We start from the raw sequence: 17,327 nt of genomic DNA on the forward strand, positions 1-17,327 counted from the left end.
AGCACCAGCCCGCACGCCCGAACTCCTAGCCCCGGGAACTGAGCAAGAAGAGAAGGCGGGGGGAAGGGGGTGAAAACTACCGCTCCGCACCGCGACGCATGCGTAGAGCGCGGGAAGCCCTCCGCGCCAGGCAAGGCTAAGGGGCACGTCACGCAGGGGGGCGGGAGAGGGGGGAGGACGGGGGAAGGGAGCGAAGGGGGCGCAAGGCAGGCGCGCGGCGTCCTCGGAGGCTCGCGCGCGCTCTACCCCCGGCCCGGCGCGCCTCGCGCGCCCCGCGAGGGTGAAACGCTTTCTCCCGGCATGCAGCGGGGGGAGGGATTTAACACCAAGATGGCGGACAGCCCGGATGAGTACGAGAAAGAAGCGGGCTGTGTCCCCATTCTCCATCCCGAGGTGAGGAGCCGCACCGAAGCGGGGGGTTGGGGAAGGGGGGGGCCCGGGCCCATCTCCCCCGTAGCCTCTCCCTTCCTCGGGCCTGTCTCTTCCCGGGCACTGTGTGAGCGGATGTGTGCGGCGGGGCGCTGGTCCTGGAGGAGGAGGAGGAGGCGGAGGAAGGAGGGGGAGGCCCGGGCGGGGGTGGGGAGGGAGGAGAAGGAGGCGGGAGGGGGCGGCTCGGACTGACGGGGGGGGGCCAGCTGGGGAGGGGACCCCTGGGGAGAGGCGGGGAAGGGGAGGGGGAGAAATAGGGGAGGGGGGCGGGCCTGCTGTTGACAGCGGTGGCAGCTGAAGCCCCTTGGGGAGGGAGGGGGAGGAAGAGGAGGAAGAAGAAGAAGAGGCAGAAGCTGCGCCTCCGGCGCTGGCTTTTTCTCTCCAGGCAGAATGACAGCCAGACTCTCGGGGAGCGGGGGGGAGGGGGAGGGAGCATCATCAGCTTCGCAGGATCCTTCCTTCCCCCCTTTGGACCGATTATTCTCCATCCATTAGGTAGGGAGGCGTAAATGAGTCAAGTCAACAAGCACTTATTGAGCGCCTGGCGCTGGAGGTACAAAGAAAGGCAGCAACACCGTCTCAGGGGCAGCAAGCATTTGTTAAGCGCCTACTATGTGCAAAATGTTGGGGGCACAAAGACAAAAATAGCTTCCCTGCCCTCAAGGTCAACATACATTTATTAGGAGCCTGGGCACTGCTGTATGCTAAGGGCTAAGTGTACAAACAAGGGCTGAAAAAGCACCCTTCTAGCCCTCAGGCCTAACAGGCATTTATTAAGGGTCTGTTGTCTGTCTGGAACTGTACTAAGAGGGAGTGAGGTCTAAAGAGGCAAGGAAAACTACAACAGTTCCTGCCTTGGAGGAGCTTTTGAAAACTTGGGGGATTGGCTTCCTGAGCTTGAGAAAGCACCCTTTTTAGGAGACCTGCCACATGTTCTCAGATCTTCTTCGTCCTGGGAGTGAGCTAGTCCCACACTTTCCCCTTAAGCCAACACTCTGTACTTGTTTACTTCTGAGTTTTGTAGCTGAGCTGATCTTTAGTTATCAGTAACAACAGTGATAAGTGGCATTCGTATAGCCTTGAAGGTTTACAGAGCATTTGCCATAGATTGTCTAATTTTTGGTCCTCATACCAAACCAGTGAGGTGTAACGACATTGGTAACAATTATAGCTTTCATCTACATTGAATTTTGGGGCAGCTAGGTGGTACAGTAGATAGAGTGCCAGTCCTGAAGTGAGGAAGACTATCTTCTTAAGTTCAAATCTGGTCTCAGACACTTACTAGCTGTGTGACCGTGGGCTTAACCCTCTTTGCTTCAGTTTCCTTATCTGTGAGAGGACATGGCACACTCCAGAATCTCTGCCAAGAAAGCCCCAAATGGGGTCACAGAGAGTTGGACGCCACTAAAAATCACTCCACGTCCTATGTAGAACTTTTAAGATTTGCAAAACACTTTAATATTTATTTCATTTGATCCCCGCAGCTACCCTATGATAAAATAATAATAGCTGGCATTTATATGAGGCTTTTAGGTTTGTAAAACTTTTGACATATCTTGGTAGAGACTTATTAGTAAGCTGGACTGTTTTGGGGGGAAAGGGAGCAACTGCAGGTAAAGTGTCTGTGTTTTATTGTCTGAAAAAACTTTAAAATCTGAGGATTTTTATATTACAATAATTTCATTGGTCTTTAGATTTTGGTCTGTGGAATCTTCCATTCTAGTCTAGTTCTGCAAATATTAAAAGCCTACTGTGTGTGGAATGCCCATGCTAGGTAGGTTCTGAGGATGCTGCTCTCATGCCCAAAGAGCTTCTGTTCTAGTCAATTAAATTAAACAAGCATTTATATATGCTAAGCACTGGGAAAGAAGGATAAACCTTAAGTTGAGTTAAATGTTTGTTTAGGGCTATTATCTATATGGTATTATCTCCTGGTGTAGAAACCTGCTCCTGTACAGATTGACAACTTATTTGCAATTGACAGTCTTTAAGAGATGCCTAAAGCTCTGAGCAGTTAAGTAATTTGCTTTGTCACATATGCCTCAGTGGTGAGACTTGTATGCAGGCCTTCCTGGCTCAAAGGCTAGCCCAAGCTGCCATATTCACACACATTCAAGTTGTATTCTAGTAGAATGCACACTCTTGGGCTGCTTCATCCCCCCCCCCCCCCCGCCCCATTAAATCATTAGAGATTATTACTGTGCTTTGCATGTAGTAGGTGCTTTAACAAGTGTTTGGAGTTTGATGTCAGACAAGGATGGCTTGTTCTTTGTGAACAAATGGAAAATGATAGTAGAAATTTATATCATGCTTTAAGCTTTGCAAAATATTTTAAATAATCGTATTTGATTCTGGCCACACCCTGGTGAGACAGGTACTACAAATAGTATTCTCATTTTACAAATAAAGAAACTGAGTCTCAGGTTAAATGACTTACGTTGTTAGTGGGATTTGAACTCATCACTTATGACTCCAAGTGCAGCATTCTTTTCAATTAATGTTATAATTTAATGTTTAAAGTTTTCAAATAGTGACTATAGTTCTTTATTAGAAGATGGTCTTTCAACATTTCCTTGTGTTCTTTAAAAAAAAAAGCTTGCTAATAAATCATGGAAAAGCCAGTAGATTCTGTGTATCTGAATTTAGGTAGGCATTTGACAGTCTTTTGTAATATTGTTGTAGACAAGAATCAGAAATGGGCACCAGAAGATAGTATTATTGGGTGGATTCATAGCTGGTAAAATAGCTTTCGTCAAAATAGTGATCAATAGATGTCAAGGCAGAGGGAAAGCTCTGTTGCTGTAAATGGGACTTTTTCTTGGGTCCTGCCTTGGTGAGCATTTTGTCAGTGACTTGGAAGACATAGGAGACATGCTGATCAAACTTTCAGTTCCCGTAGCTGGTAGGGATAGCTAATATGTTGGATGACAGAATCTGTATTCAAAAAACTATCAGGAAGATGAAACAAGGCTATACTGAACCAGACTGATTCATGCAACAAGGATTTATTGCCTACCACGTGCCAGGGCATACAAAGTCAAAAAACGTTCCTTGCCTTCAGGGAGCTTCCATTTTATGGAAGGGAAACATTTGTAGAAAATTAAATTAAAAATAAATGCGAAGTATTGTCTGGCGAGAGGACACTGGCAAAAGTGGGCATCAGGATTAACTTGTAGCATTGGGTAATGTTTGATTTGAGCTTTGAAAGAAGCTAGGAGTTCTGAGGTAGAAGTGGAGAGGGAGCTTGTCATTGTCATTAGTCCTTCATTTTCATAGAGGACCAGTGACATCACTGGTGATATCAGTCTTCACTTGCACAGAATTGGATTTAGGAGTCTGACATGGCTGAATAAAACAACGGAAGGGAGCCCATTACACTCATCAGGTTCCCCTCAAATACACTTGTGACCCTGAGCGAGTCATTTAACCTCTCTATACTTGAGGTTTTTTCCCTGTAAAATGAGGTGATTGGACTTGAGGCCTCTAAGGTTCCTCCCAGCTCTAAGATTCTTATTCTTATCCTATGTGAGTTTGTATTTGAATCCTGAAAGCAAGAGGGATGCTTGAAGCGGGGCTGACTTGTGTTATAAGAATATAAATTTGGCAAATATGTGGAGAATGAATTGAAGAAGGGCTGCTTGTGGAAACAGGCAGCCTAATTAGGAGGATTTTGCAGTAGTCCAGGTAAGAGGTCATTGGGGCCCAAACCAGGCTTCGTGAGTGGAGAGAAGGAGATGGATGTGAGATACAATGTGAAATTAGAATCGATAAGACTTGTCAACTGTTTGGTTGTGATTGGAGAGAGGAAGGGAAAGGTGAAAGATGACATTGACATCTTCCATGGAGATGAGGACATAAGGATGAGGGGGACAATTTAGGGCATGTAATGTGTTCTGGTTTTGGACATGTTTATTTTGAGATCCAGTTGGAGATGCCTAAATGACAGCTGGTTATATAAGACTGAAATGCAGGAGAGAGATGGTTTGGATATATAAATATGAGAGTGTTTTGCATAGAGATGATAGTTGAACCCAATGGATCTGATAAGATCACCAGTAGAGAATGTAGAGAGAGAAAAGAGATAAATGTAAGGGACTGCATTTAGGTTTCCCAAGGCTGTAGTGCAAGTACAAGATGGGGGAGGACTGGTTAGACAATAACAGTTTGTGTGTAGGGAAAAAACCTGAAAGATTTTAGTTGATGGCAGGATGAGGCGAAATCAGTATGAGTCAGGTTGGATTAGAAGAACTATAGTGTTCAGAGCAAGGGAGATAACAATTGACTTCTGAACTGATCACACCATACCAGGAAACATATAGCATTTAACTTCAAAGTGCCTCCCTAGCAAACAGGGCTATGTCTACAGATATTCAGTCATTATATTGTTCTGTGGGAATCATTAAAACAAAACAAACAAACCTCTGGATTTATCCAGGTTTAGCCTGGATAATTATCATTTGTACCGAGGGGCAGTCTCTAGTGGAGCTGATAGAGAGTTGGCCTTCGAATGAAGACTTAATCCAGGTTTAAGTCTTGCCTCTGACATGTACTGGTTGTGTGACCTTGGGGAAGCCCCTTTACTTCTTTGTTAGAGGGATTTTCCTCACTTGAAATCATAAGTTTGGTCCCAAAAAATAGATCATGGATAGAGAACTGCATGGGTCCTTAGAGGCCATATAGTTCAACCCCCTCATTTTACAGAGGAGGAAACAGAGGCCCAGAGAGATTAAGGCATTTGGCCAAGGATACACAGGTAGTGACGGGCAAGATTTGAATCCGGGCCCTATGACTTCAATGCTAGTGCTCTTTTCCTCTGTGATAATTACATAATTTTAATTGCTTCTTTAATTGTAGGTAGCATTGTTCTCTCAACTTTACAAGTTAGGAAACTGAGGCTCAGAGCAGTTGTCACTTACCCACACAAGAAATAAGCAGGTGTCAAAGTTGTGACTCAGAAGTAGAATCTGACTACAGAGTCATCACAGCTGTCTTACTAAAGCACAGAGGCCCAAAGGATAAGCTTAATAGGATAGAATTGTCTTAAACTATTTGAGGGGCTGTCATGTGGAAGAGGAATGAGACCTGTTCTAGACTATGAACTCAGTGTCCGGACTGCATTTTATCTAAACTTTCTAGCTCTTCCTAGCACACAATTCTCTGCTTACATTAAGTACTTAAGAAGTTGGTTGAATTCTCTGTGCTTTAATAGATGAGCTTGGCACATTCAGTGAGGAGAACACTTGGATTTGAGTCCCTGCTTTGTCATTTACTAGCTGTGTGATCCTGATAGACCTCCTTCAATTCCACAGTGATAATAATATGACTTCTTTGGGCCTCAGTTTCTTCATCTATAAAAATGGATTTGGAGCTAGGAATTGGGTTCAGATCCTAGCTCTGCCATTTACTACCTCAGTGATGACCTTGGTCAAGTAACTTCCTGCCAGTCTCAGTTCTTAACTATAAAATGAGAGGAGTGAACTAGATATCCTCTAAAGATCCTTCCAGCTCTAAATCTGTAACTACTGTAGTTTGAGCTCAAGATAATCAATTAGCCCTTTAATTGTCTAAGAGTTACTAAAGAAAATGAGAGCCTGGACATGAAGTACGAAGAGATGATAGTTGAACCCATCCAATCTGATAAAATCAGCAGTAGAGAATAATATAGAGAGACTAGAGATAAATGTAAGATGGAGCATTAGTTAAAGCTTGGCATGTGTCTTGTGTTCCTGTTTGGCTTACACAGGTTTGTTGATGAGTTAAAAAGGTCAAGGATAGCTAACTATAAAGTACTTTACTCCATAAAATCTAATCACTGTTATAGAGATGACATTTCCTCATGGCCCTTCTAACATATTCCGTCAGGAGGAGGCATGGGTGGATGCTTTCCTCCTTGTTGCCATTCAGCAATCTCTCTTCCTTCAAAGTTCATTTCATCAGTTTAAGCCACCCCATCCAGATCTTTGTTGCACTTGTCCTGTGATCCTCAGATCATTCTCGTTTTTTTCTGAAGGAGTTTAGTAACAAACTTAGTCTTTCTTTCCACCTTATCTCTTTCCCTCATACTTGAGAACCTGAAGGTGCACATTTTTATGGTACTCAGTATCTTAGTAGTTGTCTTAATTTTCAGGGAAGAAAAACACTATAATATACATGCCTGTTTGAGAAAAAATTTAATAATTTTCATGATACTATGAAAAAGTAGCTTTAAATATTTGTCTTAAAATGTAAGAGAATAATAATATTATAATAGCATCTAACATTTATATAGTGCTTACTATGTAAATGGATAAATATACAGACCAGCTAGATCAGTACTAGACCAGTACTCAAAAGTTACCAATAAAAGTTGTTCTTAAAACTTATGCATTTTAAGAAATAGTTTTCCTTCTTTTCTCCCTCCCTCCTACCAGCTTACATCCTAAGTAGCTGAGAGTTGTGGAGTTGTGATAGTTGTACTAGACTGTGAAGGACTGTCTGAAACAGCTAAGTTAGTCTCTAATATAATTTTGTTTGAGAAACAAATCTAGACCGACCAGGGAGATGTCGTATCTTTTTATGAACATTTACTTTTCTCTGAATCTGTATAGATTTACTTTTTTTTCCTTTGTATTCACTTATCTGTGAACATATTGTGTCCCCAGTAGTTAATATAAGTTCCTTGAAGTTAGGAACTGTGGCACTTTTATAATTGTATCCTTAGTGCCCAGAATGGTATGTGTAGTAGGAGCTTAAATTGTAGTAGACTTGTTGATTGATAGACTGATTGAGTTCTTGGAGGTTGTGCCAATGGAGTTAGAATCTCTGGCAGCTCCTACTAAGCTGGAACAGTTTCAGTTACAAAACCAATGATGGATTATAAGTCTGTTGTCCAAGGAACAGTATACGTACCTCTAGAGAGGCTTGTTACCAGATTAAATGTGAGTGGCATTTTCTCTTTACTAATTTATAGAGAAAATATATTGGAAAATATTACAGACCCTTGAAATATTGAAATATGGGTTTAGTTACCATCTCTACACAGACAACTTCTGTGTTTGTATATCCAGTTCTGGTATCTCTCTTGAGTTTCAGCTTCACATCCCTAACTGCTTATAGGACATTTGAAATGGATATGCCACTCAACAGGTTACAACAGAACTCAATTTCTTTTCCCTAACCCTGGCCTCTTCCAAACTTCCTACCCAGCTTTGCTGCCTTGGAGTCATTTTCATCTCACTCTCCCTCATCCCACACACCAAGTTAGTTACAATGTCTTGTAAGTTTATATATCTTGCGTCCCTCCCCTTCTCTCTGCACACATGATTGACATCCTCATAAACACTCTCCTGGCCTATCACATTAGCCTTCCAAATGGTATCTCTACTCAAATCTCTCTGCTTCTCTAATCTATCTTTCACACAGATGCCAAAGTGATTTTTTCTGAAGCATACATCTGACTATCAACTCATACCCTGTGGCTCCCTATTACCTCTTACTATTAACTCTGATTTACATTTAAAGCTCTTTACAGATTGACTCCAGTTTTCTTTTCCAGCTTTGTTACATATTACTTGTCTGAGTTAGAGCCGATCAGGATTTCTCTATGTTACCCACAAACAACATTCCAACTTTTGTCTCCCTTCTTACAGGCAGTCCCCTCTTCTTGGAATGTTCTTCCTCTTCACCTCTGCCTCTTAGAATCCTTACTTTCCTTTAAGGCTCATTTCAAAAGCAGCTTCATACATGAGGCCTTTCCTGATAGTCCCAACTTCTGATGCATAAAAGTTCATGAGTCGAAGAAGGGCCTTCAGAGGGCATCTAAACCAGTCTCCTTATTTCATAAAAGAGGGGGAATCTGAAGCTCAAAGGAACTAATTGACTTGCTTAGGTCACTTAGGTGGTAAGCATCAATAATGGGATTTAAATTTTAGTCCTCTAATACCATAGCCAACTCTTTGCCCTGTACTGTTGTATATTAAAAATGTATTTATTTTGTATAGAAACAATGTGGTATATTGGCCAAAAAGTCGCCTTCAGGTGGGAAGACCTGGGTTCAATACCCACTTCTAACAAATAATAGTGGTATGATGCTGGGCAAATCACTTAATCTTTTAGTGCTCCACACAGCTCTGACAAATGTAAGCTGTAGATTGGGGCAGATCTGTATTGGGAGAGAGTTTCCTTAATGGAAGTTCTCTATACCAGTGAAATGACAGGTCATTTCCTTTTTTTTTTCTTATATATATATATATATATAATTTATTTATTTTTAGTTTTCAACATTTACTTCCACAAGATTTTGAGTTCCATATTTCCACCCCAACTTGCCCCTCCCCCCACCCCAAGATGGCATGCATTCTGAATACCCCTTCGCCTAGTCTATCTTCCCTTCTGTCTCTCCCCACCCTTTTGTTATCCCCTTCCCCTTCTATTTTCCTGTAGGACAGGATAGATTTCTGTACCTCATTTCCTGTATTTCTTATTTCCCAGTTGGATGTGGAAACATTTTTTTTTAAAACATGTGTTTTTAAAACTTTGGGTTCCAAATTTTCTCCCTTCCTCCCACCCCACCCATCCTCATTGAAAGGCAAGCAAGTCAATGCAAGCCATACAAGTGCAGTTATGCAAAACACTTCCATAGTAGACATGTTGTGAAAAACTAACTCTATTTCCCTTAATCCTATCCTGCCCCCCTGTTTCCCCTCCACTGTAAGAACCTTTTCTTGTCTTTTTTTGTGCAAGATAATGTACCCCATTCTACCTCTCCTTTTCTCCTTCTCCTGGTATAATCCTCTCTCACCCTTTAATTTTATTCTCCAGATATCACCCCTTCATCTTCAACTCACCCTGTGCCCTCTATGTCTGTCTGTCTGTCTGTCTATCTATCTATCTATCTATCTATCTATCTATCTATCTATCTACCTGCCTTTTTCCCCTCCCACTACCCTAATACTGACAAAGGTCTCATGAGTTATAAATACCATCTTTCCGTGCAGGAATGTAAACAGTTCAGCCTGAATAAGTCTCTTATGATTTCTCTTTACTGTTTACCTCTTCATGTTCCTCTTGAGTCTTGTATTTGAAAGTCAAATTTTCTATTCAGCTCTGGTCTTTTCATCAAGAATGCTTAAAAGTCCTCTATTTCACTGAATGACCATTTTTTCCCCTGGAGGTTTACGCTCAGTTTTGCTGGGTAGGTGATTCTTGGTTGTAATCCTATCTCCTTTGCCCTCCGGAATATTATATTCCATGCCCTCTGGTCCCTTACTGTAGAAGCTGCTAAATCTTGTGTTATCATGATTGTGTTTCCACCATACTTGAATTGTTTCTTTCTGGCTGTTTGCAATATTTTCTCCTTGACCCAGGTCATTTTCTATACACATATTCACACATGGGCTACTATGGTAGAAAGTAAGCTCCTTGAGGGCTTTGACCAGGGATGGGGAATCTGTGGGCCTCAAGGCCATATTTGGCCTTCTAGGTCCTTGAGTTTAGCCTTTTGACTGAGTCTAAGTTCTACAGAATAAATCCTTTTATTAAGGGGATTTATTCTGTGAAGTTTGGATTCAATAGTCAAAGGCCTGAATGTGAGGACTTAGACGGCTACATGTGCATATAAGATATGTTCAAAGTAGACAGAGAGTAATTTCAGCAGGAAGGCATTAGTAATGTAGGAAGCTAGATAAAGTCTGGTAGAAAGTAGGATTTGAGTTAAATCTTGAGGGAAGCTTTGAAGTCAGAAGGGTGGGACAGCCAGGCATGGAGTCAGGAAATGAAGTGTGGAATAGTAAGTAGGCTTGTTTAGCTTGATAATACAGTTCTTCATGGAGGAGAGTAAAGTTCAAGAGCGCTGGAAAGATAGGAAGGCACTGTGTTGTGAAGAACTTTAAATGGCCAATCAGAGAAATTCATATTTGGTCCTGGAGGTAGCAGAAAGCCCCTGGAATTTATTTATTGAGTAGAGAAGTGGCATGCTCAGATATGTACTTTGGCAGCTAAATGGAATATGGATTGGATTAAGGACATGACACTAACCAGAAGACTTGAAGTAGTCCAGGAAGAGGTGATGAGAACCTACCCCATGGCTGTGTGAGCCAAGAGAAGGGGATGAACAGTAGAGATGTTTTGAGAATAGAAATGATAAGATTTGACAACAGATTGGTTATGTGGGATGACAGAGTCAGGGGTGACACTGAGGCAGTAAACTTGGGTGACCTCCAGGAAGATGATGGTGCCCTAAACACCAGTAAGAAATTTGGGAAAGGGAGAGGATTTGAGGGAAAAGATAGTGTGCTCTGTTTAGGACATGTGGGGTTTGAGATGCCAGTGGGACCTTCTATTTGAGATGTCCAAAAGGCATAAGATGATGTGGGAATGTAGTTCAGGAGAGATATTATGGCTGAGTGTCTTACTATGTATCATTCTGAAAGTGAAAGTTGCTGTTGACATCACCAACAAAGGGGTTCTTACTCTTTTTTGCCTTGTAGATTACTTAGGCAGTCTAGTGAAACCTATGGACTCCATTTCAGACTAATATTTTTAAACGCATAAAATAAATGAGATTACAAAGGAAGGAAGCCATTTATATTGAAGTAAACACAAGTTCACTGACAGTAGGTTTGGAACCCCTAGTATAGGGGGAGGAGAGGTGATGGCCCAGGACAAAGCCTTGAGGGACACTGACATTTTGTGAGCATGACTTGAATCCAGCAAAGAAGATAAAGAAGGTGTAGTCAGACAGATAGATAGAGAACCAGAAGAGAGCGATATCTTAAACCTAGGGAGAAGAAAATATCCAGGAAGAAAGGGTGATCAGAAGTTGCAGAAAGGTCAGGAAGGGTGAGAATCAAGAAGAGGTCATTAGATTTGACAGTTAAGACATTATTGGTGACTTTGGAGAATGCTGAGGAGGTCTTGGAGAGGATGTAAAATACAGGAAGTGGAGGCACCTAGTGTAGATGATCTCAAGGAGTTTAGCTGAGGAGACAATTAAAGAATGATAACTAGTTGGCATAGTAGAATCAAACAAGGGTGCTCTCTTTCTCTCTCCCTCTCCCTCTCTCTTTCTTTCTCTCTTTCTCTCTTATTAATAGGGGAGAGTAGGCATCAGGAAAGGAGCCAGTGTAGATTAGGGGAAGCCTGAAGATTAGAGGGAGAGAGGCGGGGATGGTAGTGGAGGTAAAATGCTGACTAAGATAGGAGGGGATGGGGTCGAGGGTTTATGTAGAGGAATTGGTAAGGAGAAGGGATACTGTTTTATCAGAGATAGGAATGAAGGAGGAAAGAGTGTCAAGATGACGGAATGAAGTGGGATGAAAATGAGAGAAGAGGGAGCTCTGATCAGATGACTCCCGTTTTCAGTGAAGTGTGAGGGGAAGTTCCCAGATAAGAGAATGGGGATGGCGGGAGATGTGGAGAAGAGGTTTGAGAAGGGAATAAAATGCTTGACTAGTCCCTGTGGTGAGTGCACTGTCTCCTTGGTTAGTGAGATGTGAAAGGATTGCCATGCAACAGTGAAGACCTAGTTCACACACAAGTCATAAACTTGTAGTTGACCTGTTTAGCACAGTCTCATGATTTTTTCCTGCTCCTTTCAGCACATGAACAACAGCAAATGAGGCAAATGGTGGAAGAAATGATCCTGGGTTGGGATTCAGCAAGGAGTGATCATCATGGTGAAGAACTTAGGGGTGGAGGAAAAGGAGGTCTTGGTGAGCATAAAAAGCAGTATTAGGGGTCTGATTATAAGGCATATGGAGAAATGGAATGTTACAGTAGTATGATCAGATACAAGAATTTTTGAGTTTATGAACATGGAAGTAGACCAGTTGTGATGGTAAGATCAAGGGTGTCATCATCCCTGTGTGTAGCTACCTATAGGTGGAGTGGAAGGCACTTGATCTGAGCTTTGAAGCAAGCCAGGCATTCTTTGAGGGGGAAGTGAGGAGGAGGAGGAGGAGGAAGAGGAAAAGGAAGAGGCATAGAAGGTATGGGATGTCACGGGAGGAGAACTGTAGTAAACAGGTCAGTTTAATGTGGCTGGAGTTGTAGGGTACATGAAAAATGTGAAACGAGTCTGGAAAGGAAGGTTGGTGCCAGTTGGTCTCTGACTTTAGAAGCCAAGAGTTTCCTTCTTACCCTCAAAGAAAAGAAGAGCCACTGGAACTGCTAGAGAAAAGAAGCAACATGGTCAGACCTCTTCAGGAAAAGAAATTTGGCAGTTTTCTGGTGGATGGATTGTAAAAGGGAGAGAATAGAGGCAACAGGGAGAGATTTGGAGTAGACCAGTTAAGAGATGATAAGGGCATGATTTGAGGTAGGTGGTAGTTTTCTGAGTAGAATGAATGAAATAGATGTGAGAATACATTACGGAGGTAAAATCAGTACATTTTGGCAAGTGTTTGGATGTGGGGGATAAGAGTCAGGGATGATTCCACAGTTGTGAAGCTGAGTAACTGGAAAGATGGTGCTCTTGAGAGAGAAGTGGGGGGAAGGTTTGGGGAAAAGATAAAGAGTTATCAGTTACAATTATCTCCCCCACTTCTGTCCTTCCCCTAGGGCAGCTAGGTGGTCTAGAGTGCTGGGCCTGGAGTCAGGAAGACTTTTCTTCCTGAGTTGAAATCTAGGCTCACGACACTAATTGTATGACCCTGGGCACGTCACTCAACCCTGTTTGCCTCAGTTTCCTGATCTGTAAAATGAGCTGAAGAAGGAAATTACAAACCACTGCATTATCTTTGCCAAGAGAACCCCAAATGGAGTCACAAAAAGTTAGACAGCAAAATTATCTCCTACTGACAAGATTGTACTAAGGAAGATGCAGAAAGAGAGCAGAGCAGAACAGGTTTCTTTGTTTTGTTATTTATAATCACAGTAAATTTGGCTCTGTAGTTTTAGGAAATAATTCTTAGTGTTAATAATCATCTCAATAAATAATTTCCTTTTAAGTCAGAGTACATGCCCTACAGCAGTACTGTGGTAAAATGATAGAAAACCAAGGGCTGTGGTTACTGGGGACTTTAATGTTATGAGCATAGTAAAATGATAAATACCTTGTATTATTATTTAAATGTTTTACTTCTGTAAATCTTGCTTTTCCCCCAGCTAGATAATAAGATTCTTGAAGCTTCTCTGTATTCATAAGCCACCACCTTAGTTGTGGCCCAGGTCTTTTCTTGCCTGGAATATTGCAATAGTCTTCTTGTTGGTCTTCATGTCTCAAGTCTCTCTCTACTCTAATCCATCCTTCTATGGGATCTAGCTGTGGGAGTGATTTTCCTAAGGGGCAACTCTGACCCGTGTTCAATAATATAATAGCTTGCAGATGTCCATGGTTGCTGTTTTGATCGAAGAAGCTCTCTTGCTGAACTGGCATCATTTAATTGCAAAGAGGATGTTGGAGAAAGAGACCTGATTCTAGTCTCAATAAATTTGGTTCATCTTGGTTGTGTGACCTTGGCTTTACTGCCTGGTTTTGACTCTGCCATTATCATTCTCATCCTCCCCAGGATTAGTTCCTTACTGGGAAACTTAGCATCATAGATAACTTCAGCTTTGGTACTCACATGTCATCATTCAACTGGAAGGCAGAACAGAAAACTCTAACCAGAGCCTCCCTTTAAAGAGAACCCAGAACTTCAGCCAACTCTTCATTTCCCATCCGTTGCACTGCTTTGGTTTTGACTCTTATCCTTTCCCTGAGCTGGGTACCCTCTGCATCTCCCCTCCTCACCCTTTCCAGCTTCCTTTTGTGTGTTTTCTTTCTCCTATAGATGCAGCATTATCTGGTGGGCCACCAAGCTGCTTATAGTAAATTCCAGTGGCTCCCAGTTAACCTCCAAGATCAAATATAAAGTTACCTGGCATTTAAAGATCTTAACAACCTGACCCCTTTCTTATTTTCAGTTTTCTTACATTTTAATGCCCTCTCCACACTCTAAAATCTAGCCACATTGGCCTTGCATGTATCTTTTATATACCTAGGGTCAAAGAAAACATTAATGCAGTGCTCTGTGTTTTAGACAAATAATTGTCAATAATTTAACATTATGCTAAATCCAAGCCATTTCTAAGAGAGAGAAATGTCCAAACTGGCATAATCTTTCCTCCCTTTCCCCCATGCCGGTGGACATATCCTTCTACCCCAAGACAATTTGAAGTAACAATTTTTAGTAATTTTGAACAAGGAAAATGTCATAATCAGTTGAAATACAGTTTGAGCCCAATATTCCCTTCTTAATTCCTTCTTGGACCATTCCTCTCAAGATCTAGTTAGGTCTCCTCTCTCTGATCAATAGGACAGTCCTTTCTTTTATGAATATAAGAAAAGGTCACTTCCCTTGGGTGAGTCACTGGTTAATAGCGTCATGGGATAAGGAAGGCTGGGTAGACTCTGAACTAGACAGCTGTGTTTGTTGTTTCCCTTAATTAATCTATTTAAAAGGCTGGCCTTAGCTTTTGTTCTACCCACTTTCCTAAAGAGTGAGAAGTCAAAGAATTTCAGGCTGGAGAAAATATTCTTAATATTAAAATTTGAACTAAAAAAGCTTTGAATATGCTTCCACACTAGTTTTTTTATGTTTGTCTCCTTCAATTAAAGTATGAGCTTCTTGAGGACAGGTGCTCTTTTTGTCTCTTTGTATATTCAGTGCTTAGCGTAGTGCCAGGCACATGGCAAGTGCTTGTTGCCTATGTAATTTGACAGTACTACCTTGGCATAAAGTACTAGGGCACTAGGTATGCAGTAGGATGGTTAGTAGATACTTAATGAAGTGATGATGCCATGAAAGCTTAGGCCAGTTGACTTTCAGCAAATCACCATCTGTGAGAAGTTTTGTTCTTATTTCAGACTTGGCAGTAATTACTACCAACTAATTTAGTATCACAAATGCTCTCTTCTGTTTTTTTTTTTAATTTTAATTTATTTTTTAATTTTATTTATTTTTTGTTTTTTTTTCTTCTGTTAATACAGGTTAAATTTCACTACCGCAGACATGATGACAGTGAAGGATCTTATTAAAGATATTTCATTCTGTGTATGCGTAGAGACTGCCTTAGACACAATGCTCAAAGTTACAAATTCTGCTTTTGGAATTTAAAATTTGGAACCACTCATTCTTCTAATCACAGTATTCTACATTAGGAAGAAAAAAAAAGACCTGAGAGCGAGTTGTTTGCATTACAAAACAAGGCAAGCACAGATGAGCTATGTATGAGTTTACTCTTCTTTTGGCCTGCTGTCCTTTTAGCTCATGACCCTAATTAATCTCACTTCCTTCTCCCTTCCAAGATTCTAACAGTCAAAATCAAACTCAGACTTCCAAACCATTCACCAAGGGAAAATAATTCAGTTGGGAGAAAAGTGTATGCAGAGTAATATTCCCTTCTGTCCAAGGGCTCAGAGTATTTTTCATTTGCTGATTAACTAGAGAGTCTGAGAATAAATTCCTGGCAGATGGAGACATTTCTAGTGCTGTACTCCTTTGAACAAAATTCCATTACTGAAAGCAAGGGCAGTTTCTGTGTAAATTTACTGTATGCCAAATATGAACGTAATATTAAAATACAGGGAAAAGGTGCGAAGTAGCTAAGAATGCTGAAGACCAAAGTGGGTGTCTCAATTGTCATTTGACATCTTGGAGCTTTAGTTTCCTTATTTATAAAATAATGATAATTTTTCATTATAAGGATAAAATAAGAAAATTACATGGAAATACACTTACTTAAACTTCTGCAACCTTTCAGAAAATATTCAGACTACTCCACAGTACTAATTTTAATTCAACAATATGCAGATTTTTCTCATGAAATTTGTTAAATTGAGTATAGTTGATATAAACGTGAGTTATTAATATTGCCACCCATCTGGCCCCTATCAAAAGTGTGTCTTCTGCTGTCCTACCCATCAGAAGATTAGCTCCCTGGAGCAGAGACTACCTACACTTTTTGTATCGCTGTACTTAGCTTTATGCCTCGTGCTTTGTAAGCATTTAAATGCTTATTGATTGATTAATTTTGGAGCTAGAAGAGATATCAGAAAGCATCTTATAAGCACCCCTGACTATTCTTTCAAATGGAGGCACTAAAAAGGACTTTTAGTTAAATAAATCCGGAAAACATATTGGAAGCCCCTGGCAGTGAAGCAGAATATCCATGTATTGGTGTTAACGAGACTTGATTAAATTAGACTTTCCTTCTTTTATTCTCTTTATGGTGAAAGGAATTCTTAAGCAAATAGCCAAATGAGATGACTTGTTTAGCTACTTTTCAAGTTATATCCATTTACATGCAGAAAAATGAAGCAATCTATCTGGATGTGATCATTTTTAGAGGTAGCTATGTGTTTGTAGCAGTAGATAGAGCAGCAGGCCTGGAGTCAGGAAGATCTGAGTTAAAAAACAACCTCAGACACTTCTGTGTGACCCTGTTTGCCTCAGTTTATAACACTTACTTTCTAGGATTGTTGTCAGGGTCAAATGAGATAATTGTAAAGCACTCAGCACAGTGCCTGGCACTTAATATGCTCTATGTAAATATTAGATACTATTATTATTATTCCACTAGTCCTTTCTTATTTCCATGGCTAAATCTTCCACCTGTATCCTTAATTTTATCCAGTTCTCTGTCTCACAGGATTATAAAATAATAGAGTTGGAATGGACCTTAGAAGTTATCTAGGCCATTCCCTTCTCATTGTATAGATGAGCAAACTGAGGCCCAGAGAAGTGAAATGACTAACCTAAAATCATCAAATAGCAAGTGGCAGAACCGGGATTTGAACCTAGCTCCTGTCTCCAAATCTGTCATTCCATGATTCCACTGAATTATGTTTCCTTGTTCATTAAGCTATCTACCCTTTCTTGCATCAATCTTTCCCTTTCATATTTATAAAACTTTTTCTGCTTTTAAATTTGTTCTCC

General features: G+C 41.1%; 1 protein-coding gene across 4 annotated transcripts in view; it reads left to right on the plus strand.

Annotated features, from left to right (window-relative positions):
* Positions 1 to 221: 221 nt before the first annotated feature.
* Positions 222 to 17,327, plus strand: part of ZDHHC17 (zDHHC palmitoyltransferase 17) — a 104,986-nt gene continuing 87,880 nt past the window's right edge. Inside the window, exons 1-2 of one of the 4 annotated variants that reach the window (XM_078146371.1) lie at positions 335 to 393; positions 12,006 to 12,119. In XM_078146371.1, the coding sequence (XP_078002497.1) occupies positions 12,081 to 12,119 (39 nt within the window). In that variant the 5' untranslated portion in view covers positions 335 to 393; positions 12,006 to 12,080. Of the gene's footprint in view, positions 394 to 12,005; positions 12,120 to 17,327 lie in introns of all 4 variants that reach the window. The other 3 variants (XM_020993451.2, XM_020993449.2, XM_020993450.2) reach the window with 3 other exon arrangements.

This window comes from Phascolarctos cinereus, unplaced genomic scaffold (assembly GCF_003287225.1).
Source record: "Phascolarctos cinereus isolate Bilbo 61053 unplaced genomic scaffold, phaCin_HiC Scaffold_1;HRSCAF=81, whole genome shotgun sequence".
NCBI classification, from domain to species: domain Eukaryota; kingdom Metazoa; phylum Chordata; class Mammalia; order Diprotodontia; family Phascolarctidae; genus Phascolarctos; species Phascolarctos cinereus.